The sequence below is a fragment of the Trifolium pratense genome, linkage group LG3, assembly GCF_020283565.1.
Source record: "Trifolium pratense cultivar HEN17-A07 linkage group LG3, ARS_RC_1.1, whole genome shotgun sequence".
NCBI classification, from domain to species: domain Eukaryota; kingdom Viridiplantae; phylum Streptophyta; class Magnoliopsida; order Fabales; family Fabaceae; genus Trifolium; species Trifolium pratense.
The window spans coordinates 34,087,948-34,098,623 of record NC_060061.1 but is presented as its reverse complement, the minus strand read 5'-3'; the positions used below and the strand labels follow the sequence as shown (position 1 = coordinate 34,098,623).

Genomic DNA, 10,676 nt, shown 5'->3' with positions numbered 1-10,676 from the left:
AAAAGGTTTTCGCCATAGTGTCCAATTTGAATTTCAAAGTGTCCATTTTCCATTAAATAATGTTTCCTCAATACGGTAAAAAAAAAATGTTTCCTCAATTTATTCCAACCTTTAGTTAATAAAGGTTGAGAATAATCTCCATTGAACATTATTCTATGATATTTTCCTTGCTCATATTGCAACTTCCAAGTATCCTTGAAATCATGGTTGGGAAGTTGTTTAAAGAAATTTGAATCTATTTCTGACACAAAGGTAGTAATTTATAAGTTTATTTAAAAAAAAATCAACTTCATTATGTGTAAAGAGTAAATAGAAACATGCCATAAAATCAATGAACCTTTTAATATAATAGATATAGAATATATGTTTCAGGCTAAATTATATAAATATATGCATGACTTAATTGGATAAGGTTGCATTGAAATAAGTCAGATTCAATACATAATTGTTCTTAGTAATTAGGGACGATAATCTCAAACATAGATTCACATAGTCTAAAACAAACACATGCTAAAATAAGTTCAAGCTATAATTACATAATGATGGAAGATAAAAAACAGCCATTCTTAAGAGAAATGAAACACTTCAAATATAGAAACTCATGATCAACCTTATACATTGAGAAGCTCAATGATCAATGTTGATGGAGGTTTGTCAAGCTTGAAGCTCAATTTGTCACCTTCCTTCAAATTTGTCCTCTTAACGATTCGACACCATTCTTTTGAAATGTATCTTTCAAATTTGTTTCTCTTAGCAGCCATGATGTTGCATGTAGTACTTATGAAAGTTACTCCATTGATTTGAAATTGAATCAAAATCTTGGTCACTTTTGGCTTCAAAACAATTCTTGCAATTTTTTTTGGTATGTGCTACAAATTAAAAGAGAAACACCAAGTTATACAACTGTTATTATTTTATAAAACCTTAATCAAACTTCAAAAAATTGTCACAGAAACTTAATAAAACATACCAGGACTTTAGTTCCAATTTTCCTTGACATTGCTTCAGTTACTACTTTTTCCCATTCATACCCAGCTTGAGTCGCCTTTACTCTGATGCTACCATTGAAATGTCTGGTAGAAGACCTTTTTCTGTTGTGCTTTTGTTCCCCTTTTGAAGGCAGTTTTGGTTTCTTCTTTGTAAACTCCTGTGAGTAAATTGACATACACAATTAGCAATTAGATACGAATAATAGTATGTAAATAATAATTTCAAAAGTGATATGAAAACAATTGTATAAATAAAGTCCAAAAAAATTTAATCAAATTTTGACCTCATGTTTGATTGTTTTGTTGTTCAGCATCAATCTTTTTGACCTCCTCAAATGTGATTGATCAATATTGTTTCCAATCACATCTTTATCATTCCGTGGCTTCTTTCTAAAACGGAGTGTTGCATCTTCAACCGTCAAATCCTACAAAGAAAACTTTGGCAAATTAATTTAGGGTCCGACACATGAATGTATTGTGATTTAGCACAATAATCACTTAGCTTACAAGGTTTGGTCCACTTGCAGACGTAGGAATACTTTGACCACAATTTGATCCAAAGTTGTTAATTTCTTGTCTCCTATCTGGATGATGAACTAACTGTAAAGAAGGAAACACTAATTCAGAACAATAATGTAAGACATTTGAATGTAATTGATAATAACAAAGTTATGTTTTATCTTACAGGATCTGGAATGTTTGTGTTTATATCTATTGATAGTTCTTCATGATCCACTATCTGTAAAGAATAATAAAATTAACAATATTTTCAAATAAAAATAAATATCTATGTAATGTTTAAATGAAAAGTATGATATAGATTACCAAGTTTGGAGTGTTTGCATGTTCCAGATTGGGCTGCTCAACAGTAGTTCCAATTGTAATAATCTCTGGTACAATGTTATTAGTTTCAGGCTTATTATCAGGTAAAATTCTCATCCAAAATCTATTTTCTGCCGGGACATAACTCAAGGTAACTCTTGTTGTTTTCATAAAACCAAAACACCTTGAAACACTTGATACATTAGTCAGAACCATCCCAGTGTTAGTTTTTTGATAGAAGACCTCAACATTCTTATAGTTAGGTCCTCTAATCCAGCCAAACTCATGATTGTCAAAGGATGTTTTCCATTTCTTATAAAACTCATCAGGAATGGAAATGGTTGCCTAAATATAATGAACAATAATTAAATGAATAAGTATATAACTGTTATTAAAAACATTAAAATCCCAAATCAAATACACACAACTATACCAATTTTGGGTCAATCACAGTGTCAAATTTGTTCCTGTATTTTTCAATATCTGCAGCAGTTGGTACTCTGAAAAAAACACAAAAAATGAGAACATATGAAACACAGTAGTATACAATCTGATAAACACTAACACCACAAATGAAACATAACCAAACACACATGATAGATGATAGATAAATTAAACATCAACATATGACACATATAGTACATCAAATTAAGTAAAATGACTTAAAAAATCACCTTTTGGAAGAAGAGCTTTTGTCTGGTAAAATTCTCATCCAAAATCTATTTTCTTCTGGGACATAACTAAATCCCACTCTGGTTGCTTTGACAAAACCAAAAAATTTTGAAACCGTTGATGCATTTGTCAGAAACATCCCAGTGTTAGTTTTTTTATAGAACACTTCAACCATCTTATAGTTAGCTCCTCGTATCCAGCCACATTTGTGCTTGTCAAAACTTGTTTTCAATTTGTTATAAAAATCATCAGGAATGGAAATCGTTGCCTAAATAGAATGAACATAATTTAAATGAATATTTATATCAGAAATGTAATTAAAACCATTATAATCTCAAATAAAATACAGACAACTATACCAATTTAGGGTCAATCACAGTCTCAAAATTGTTCTTGTATTTTTCAATATCTGCAGCAGTTGGTACTCTGAAAAAAAGACAATAAATGAGAACATATGAAAAACATATAGTAGTATACAATATGATAAACACTAACACCACAAATGGAACATAACCAAACAAATATGATATGATAGATGATAGATAAATTAAATAACAACATATGACACATATAGTACATCAAATTAAGTAAAATGACTTAAAAAATCACCTTTTGGAAGAAGAGCTATTGTCTGGTAAAATTCTCATCCAAAATCTATTTTCTGCTGGGACATAACTCAATCCAACTCTGGTTGGTTTGACAAAACCAAAACATTTTGAAACACTTGATGCATTTGTCAGAATCATCCCAGTGTTAGTTTTTTCATAGAAGACATCAACCATCTTATAGTTAGGTCCTCGTATCCAGCCAAATTTGTGTTTGTCAAAAGTTGTTTTCCATTTGTTATAAAAATCATCAGGAATGGAAATCGTTCCCTAAATAGAATGAACATAATTTAAATGAACATTTATATCAGAAATGTAACTAAAACCACTAAAATCGCAAATAAAATAGAGACAACTATACCAAATTAGGGTCAACCACAGTGTCAAATTTGTTCCTGTATTTTTCAATATCCTCAGCTGTTGGTACTCTGAAAAGAATCGATTATATAATATCATATGACTTTGATAGTAAGACAAAATCCAACAACCCTAAAGAACTTATTCAACTTTAATTTGCAATCGATTCTACAGGCTATACAAACATGCAACTTCAAAATATGAAATCTTCAACATACCACAAACACAGAAACATAAAATCTTATAAACCCTAAGTAAGTAAAAGTTAAGGTAAACATACATACACATCTCTCGCATAGATACATGCAAAAAGTAAATAAAATGACGAAAATAATTACCTTTGCTGCGAAGTAGATGCCATTGATGTTGAAGATTTCTCAATAGATTTGGAGTTTGACTGGGAAGAAGATGTTGTTGGTCGCAGGCTCCTGAAAATCGACCTTTTTGGCAAAGAATACGGTATCGATTGAAAAAGGTTTGGATGGATAGTAAAGTTAACGTTTTGTCTCACTTGGAAGATTCTTATTCTTTGTAAGTGATAAAGACATATTTGTGTGGTCCTTGTTGGTAGGGAACACTTAACTTAAAATCATAATTTTTTACAATTATTCCTTCAGGGCCAATGATATTAAATGGACCAACATGTAGGCATAACGAATATATGTTTTGTACCAATTAGTATTTGCATTGATTTTGGACGTGCAAAAGATGGAATTGTAGGACCATATTGTTCTTGTTTTTGGTTTTGTACGTGCAATTGTATTTATATATATATATATATATATATATATATATATATATATAAAATATGAATATTAGAGGTTAGTGATATACGTATGCTTTCAAATAAATTTACATTAATAAGTGGGCTGATTTGACGGAAAACATAGTTGGTATTAGTTAACAGTGTAAATTTATTTTCCACTATTGATGAATATCAATTAAATCCTTAAAATTAAAACTTCCCAACAAAAAATAAGGCATATTTTGTGAGCAACAAATGTCGAGAGCAACCAGCAACCAAAAAGCTATAAAATGGGAGAACTAAAACATATCTATTAAAACTAACACAAAGTTAACTACCGAATCAATTTTTTTTTATTCTTATTAAACACAAACTTTTTTTTTAAAGATGACAAAAATAAATATTTAGCTTTTTTTGGTTACTAAATAAATATTTAGCTGATAAGGTATAAACTGTTTGAAAGAAATTTCATAGGTGCTACATATTAAATTGACAAAAAAAAAAGATAAATACTAAATAAATAATTAGAAATAAAATTTGGCATAAAAAAGAAAGAGCACGGCGTTTGGGACATCAATAATTCATAATTCATATATATAATAAACAAATTACTTCATATTCAATTCAAATAACTTAGAAACAAATTACACATTGACTAAAATTGTTGCTTGAATCAGAGCAAGTTTGATTGCAGCAACAACAATTAGGGAATTCAAAACGAAGAAACTAAAATTGTTGCTTGCATCACAGAAACTGCAATTACAGCAACAACAATTAGGGAATTCAAATTCAAATCTAAGAAACAAAACACAATCAACCAAAACAAACAAACACAATGGATTACATATTAAACTGCAACAACAAAACATCTAAAAACCACCATCAGCACAAATCATTCTTCCTTAGTCTTCAAACACTTTGATGGATTGCTTGATTCTCCTATATCATTACACTCCGCAAAAGCAGAAGACAGGTTTCTCTTAACAGCGAACAACTTTGCATCCTTTGCAAGCTTAGATGCAGCAGAGACAAACTCTGTGATTCCAGCATCAGAGTCATCGTCCAAACTTATAACTTCACCAGCCGAATCAACAACGGAATCCTTAACATGAACAGCTTCCAACGATCCAGCACAACCAGCGTCGCCATCACCTTGCACCACAATATCACGATTCAGAGAATCTTCAACAAATTCATGCTCCATATCAGACTCGTCTTCAGATTCCGAAAAACCACTTGACAACACCTGTAACAAAGAGAAAAAATCTTAACAAAGAGACCAACAAAACACTGAAACACATAATACTAAAAGTTACAATTGCACACAAGCTTTACCCTGGTAGGACTGTTGGTCACTTCCGGAACACCAAAAGCCTCAATCGTAGATAGCTCATTGCACACACGCTTAACCTTATATGAAACATCAAACTGCTCAAAAGCATTTGTAACCTTTTCAACCTTAAACAATAGCCTCATCCCTTTGAGCAGCTTAAAATCAGTAGGATACTCAATTGATGATTCAGGCTACAAAACAAAATTTCCAATTAACATCGCAATAATATAAATTAGATAACCATTCATAAAAACTTAAAAAAAAAAAAAAAAAAAAACCTTGAAGGCAGCAACCACATCACTACAATCCTTATGAATAAGCAATCGCATGTCACTGTCAAAAACAACGAAAACAGCATTTCCAGTTGAATCTGCAACACGAAACTTAACCTTGTACCTGCATAATTTCAAGCTACAGAATAATTTAAATCTATATAAACCACAATGTAAAAAAATAACAATAATAATGTAACAACAACTAAATTAACACCTGGGAAACATCTGGTAAACATGCTTGACACAAACTTTACAGTAATAGGCACCAGAATCAGCAACCACACTCCTATGACAATTGCAAGCTGGATACCACCAGTCCTCACCCTCGACCAGACCATCGACAACAGCACATACAACATACACACCGTCTTCAGCCTTTTCAACCAACTCAGCTATAGTTATTTTGGGATAGTTCAACAGAAAATCTTCCTCATATGAAGGTTTAGCTCGAGCACCGAGCAAAGGAATTGTTGAGGGTGTTTCAATCCCATTAGCAGCAATCCTAGAACATAAAAAATTAGATGGTAATAATCACAGGAATGCACTATACATAAATAAATAAATTGGCCAATATAAACCTACCCATTTTTTAATGCATCAGCCTCTTCAATAGCAGGATTAACAAATAGCCTTGTAGCATTTATAATATTTTGAATTGATATACTCCCTGCCAAGCATAACCAACAAAAAATAAATAAATTCCACAAAGCATCATCACAGCTAGCAAATTTTACAATCACAAACACAATACCTCTGAAAGTTTTAATTTTCGCAAATTGAACTACAACAACCGGCAACCCATTATGCGCCTTTCCGAGCATACTTTGAAGTGAATGGACATAATCACCAAATAAGGCACATTCACATTTTCCACTACAACATCAATTAGAATTACAATAAGAATAACACTTTAACAACCTAAGCATGAGAATGTAATAAAATCATACACTATATACCTCTGATCAGTCAACTCAAACACAATCATCTTAACAACTTTTCCATCACGAATGTATTCCCTGTCAGCAGACATTCCAGTAATCACCCCAATAACATCTACACATGAGCAGAAGAATATAAACATTGGAATGAAAAATCAATAAAAAATTACACCATAGATAAAAAATAGATGAAAATGACATTCTAACCAACTAAAAACTCAGGAGCAGCTACTTCACTGTGGATATCAGATATCTTGGTAAGGGACAATCCATACAGATCAATCTTGTTGCTTTCAGAAACTTGAACCTTCGTTTTCAATTGAAACACAAGCTTATAGGGGTGAGGAGTGGTTCGGTAAAAACCAGAAGCAGGGGAAACAGTAAAGTATGACATCTTGTAAACATTTCCTTCACTAATTTTAGACTGAAATAAATATAGCAACTGGCGACGAACACTGGCATGAATTTTAACGCCCTACATATAACAAACCAACATCAATACCAAATTAAACTAAAAAATTACACAAAATAGATAAACAACATAACATAAAACAAAAAAGCAATCAACACTTGAAAAATATAGCCATACCTTTTCATCAATGAGAACCATCTCAAGTGTGTTCACCACTTCAGGTTGGAGGAAAGACGAAGTAGTCCAGAGACGAAGCACACGCACCTTAAAGCGCCATGATTCCCTTCCAGGACTAACAACACCAAGCATATCGAAAGCAGTATTCATAGCGTCAAAATTCAATAAAACAATTATCAATTAAAGAGAAAACAGGAAAGTAAGGCAGAATATGCTGGAATGGTGAATTAGACAAACGTAGAAAACAGGTATTTATAGGCAAAAACAACAAAAATTGTAATGCGTGGAACATTTTAAGCGCCACAAAGATTAATTCAAAAAGGGAGGTGTCAGGCGGCGAAGGACAGAAAAACCTGCATCAAACTGACAAATCAGATCAACATTAATGAACAATTAAAGAATTATAACAAATAAAACAAAAAAATCCACAAACCCCATTCCACCACAAACCCTAGAAATCTCACAAAAGACCACGTTGATCACAAATCAAGCGATCTACAGTGTTTTAAAGAACACTTTGAGCTTTCCATTTTGTTAAGGTTATTGATCAATTCAAGTACCTTTGAGCATACCAACAATATATACGAAATGAATTTTTTCATACAAAGAGGATGAAAGACAAAACTTCCAATACATAGTGCAAAATCTCAATTTTGTGATGATATTGTCAATAACTTGGAATGCTAACTGCATAATGAACAATGAATTTTTTTTTCCATTGAAATATGATATGCATGCATCATCTTCTTTGAGAAGCTTGCCGTCACTATATATTGAAGGCTACAATGTATATGCATATATTTTCTTATCTTAGTGTAGCCATCAATTAGAGTTATTCTCCCATAAATTATCAGTTACAAAATGAAGGAAAATAAATCATAATTAAATAAATAAATGTGAGATTTAATTTTATTTATTTTCTCAAATTACACACTAGTATGCTACAACACACTAGTATGTTCTAGTACCCGATATGAGACTCAATTTTATTTTCAATTCACAGACCAATTTGAACTTTGTTCCAACAAGAGATAAGTTCACACGTTCTAATCAAATTTTCTTCATACGCATGATTTATCAATGAAATGTCAATCAATGAAATGAGATAAGTTCACCCTAAATAAGATGATTTTGTCTATATTGCACCTAAATGCCAATTTTTGTGTGTAAGAAAACTATGTAGAGATCAATGAAATAAAAAAAGTACTAATGAGTGAATCTTATCGGACAAAAAAGAAAAATATATTAGAGAAAAACCTCAATAAAAAAAGCTAAAAGGAAAAAATCTGTAATTTAAATACTTTTTTTTCTTTCTATTTTGACGGATTAATTCGCCTAAAAATTAATACAATTTTTATTTATTTTATTATTGTCCAACCAACCTGCCAATTTGTCGAGTAACGTGAGTTTCAATCAACTATGGGCATGACAGTATAATCCCATTTTGACGGGAAAAATGGAATTGATTGGGCTTGAGTTCGGGATATCCGAAACCCACAGATATGGGTTTGAAAGTATTTTATTCATACCCATCAATAATTGGGGTGGAAATGGGCTTATAAAAAACAAAAACAAAAATTGGGGCGGAATTGGAGAAACACAAACTTTATGGGTTTAGATTTGGGAAAGACAACATCCGTCTCCGCTTCATTGTCATGACGGAACGAGATGGAATGAAATGAAAATTGATGGAATATAATAATGTTCCATTGTTTGGATTTGTAAAATAATAATGGAATGAATTTCATCACATACCACCACTTACATTCAATTTTATTCCTCTCATTTCTAAAATATTCAAACAATATAATGAAATATTTATTCAATTTCGCTACATTCCATTCCACTTCACACTATTCTGCTCCGCTCCATTATATTCCACCAATTCAAACAAAGGCTTTTTTTTTAATCTTATATATAATTAAAAAATTTAAGTTCCCTATCAATTGGAGATCATGCTCTGAAGGGCTGGAAGCACCTCCTCTTGACTGATCTTGGTGCTTTTAGAGGTAAATGAAAATTTCTATAAAAGTGATTTTGGATCTCTAAAGATTGGGGTCGCAGATCCTCTCAAGTGTAAAGTGTGTTCAATGAAATTGCAACCACATATTATTTTTTGTTGCAGCATAACGATGCTATTGAAAAACTATTGAATGATAAGAATGCAAACTTTAATCCCTCCCATGAAATCACAAGGGAGATGATCCCTTCCTAAAGATTGGGGCACCATCCATATATCCCTTAAATTGTGTTTATAAAAAGATTAGAGATACGGTCCAAACATTATGGGACAATTATATAGTTGAAAATCGTCGGTCTACTTGCATGAATCAAGGAGTGATTAGTATATGCACACGAGTGAATGCATTGATTATTTAATGCTTGTGTAATTGACGTAGGTCAAACACGGCCTGTATTTGCTCATAAAAAAAAAACTAGAACTTTGACCCATGCGGTGCATGGGTCTAATTAGGTGTAATATGTAACAATAAAAAATAAAATACAAAAATTCTAAGAGCATTTTCAATAAGAGTAGTATAGGGAATTTCATGGACTAATTATTCTATATTTGTTTATGTGCTTATTTTATATTTTATATATTTTTTAAATAATTTTTGAACCCCATCGTTTTGTTTACTTATTAAAAAAAAATTGCTGATAACTAAAGGTTAAAAAATTGATGATAATTAAAGGTTAAAAAAAAATTAAAGACGTAATCAAGAACATAAACTTAAGTAGACATCCATAAATAAATAAAAATTGTGATTAATTCCTTGTTCAAAAAAAAATTGTGATTAATTCCGCCATTCAAATTTATTGAAAACAGGGTTAACATATTAGGATTCCTAAATTCTTTCATAATTGAAGCACATGTTTTAGCGGTTGAAAGGTTTTATTGTAAGTAAGAGATGCAGGTTCGATGACAAATCTGTATATTTTTAATATAAAGCTGCAATAAAAAGAAAGAGAAAATGAGGGGAAAAAAATTTGGTTTAGGGTTAGCTTATAATATAAGAGATTATCAGTTTTTAATTGTTTAAATTGTGCAATGAAAATTGATGGTGCTTAATTGTCGTATGAAATCTTTCCTATGAAAGTTGATGGAGCTTAACACTTTGTGGACATAATTTAAATCACAATTGGTCTGCTAGTGCATATTATATCAATTGATCATCGGTTAATATTAAATCTGCAATATTAAAAACAAAATAATGAATGTGATTAGTGACATGACTATGGTTGTGTTTGGTTGTATTGCAAAAAAATTGATTTAGTAGAATTGAGTTTGATAATAACTTTCCAAATTACACGTGATAATAATTTTCCAAATCTCACATGATAATTATTCTC

The 10,676-nt window shown here is 31.2% G+C and overlaps 1 protein-coding gene and 1 long non-coding RNA gene across 3 annotated transcripts; both read right to left on the bottom strand.

Moving 5' to 3' along the window:
- Window positions 1–3,258: 3,258 nt before the first annotated feature.
- LOC123913497 lies at window positions 3,259–3,869 on the bottom strand. Its single transcript, XR_006811639.1, has 3 exons — window positions 3,784–3,869; window positions 3,450–3,516; window positions 3,259–3,358 (listed from the first exon to the last, which is right to left on the bottom strand). It is a non-coding gene; the product is annotated as an uncharacterized LOC123913497 (long non-coding RNA).
- Window positions 3,870–4,785: 916 nt separating this feature from the next.
- LOC123916301 (replication protein A 70 kDa DNA-binding subunit B-like) lies at window positions 4,786–7,867 on the bottom strand. 2 transcript variants are annotated; one of them, XM_045967733.1, is made up of 9 exons: window positions 7,326–7,867; window positions 6,944–7,211; window positions 6,755–6,851; window positions 6,550–6,671; window positions 6,381–6,465; window positions 6,013–6,300; window positions 5,802–5,934; window positions 5,526–5,714; window positions 4,786–5,436 (listed from the first exon to the last, which is right to left on the bottom strand). In XM_045967733.1, the coding sequence occupies exons 1-9, from the start codon at window positions 7,473–7,475 to the stop codon at window positions 5,083–5,085; spliced, it is 1,686 nt and encodes a 561-aa protein (XP_045823689.1). In that variant the 5' UTR covers window positions 7,476–7,867; the 3' UTR covers window positions 4,786–5,082. The 2 variants fall into 2 exon arrangements, with proteins under 2 accessions (XP_045823689.1, XP_045823690.1); XM_045967734.1 differs by having other exon boundaries at window positions 5,802–5,919.
- Between the last annotated feature and the right edge of the window lie 2,809 nt (window positions 7,868–10,676).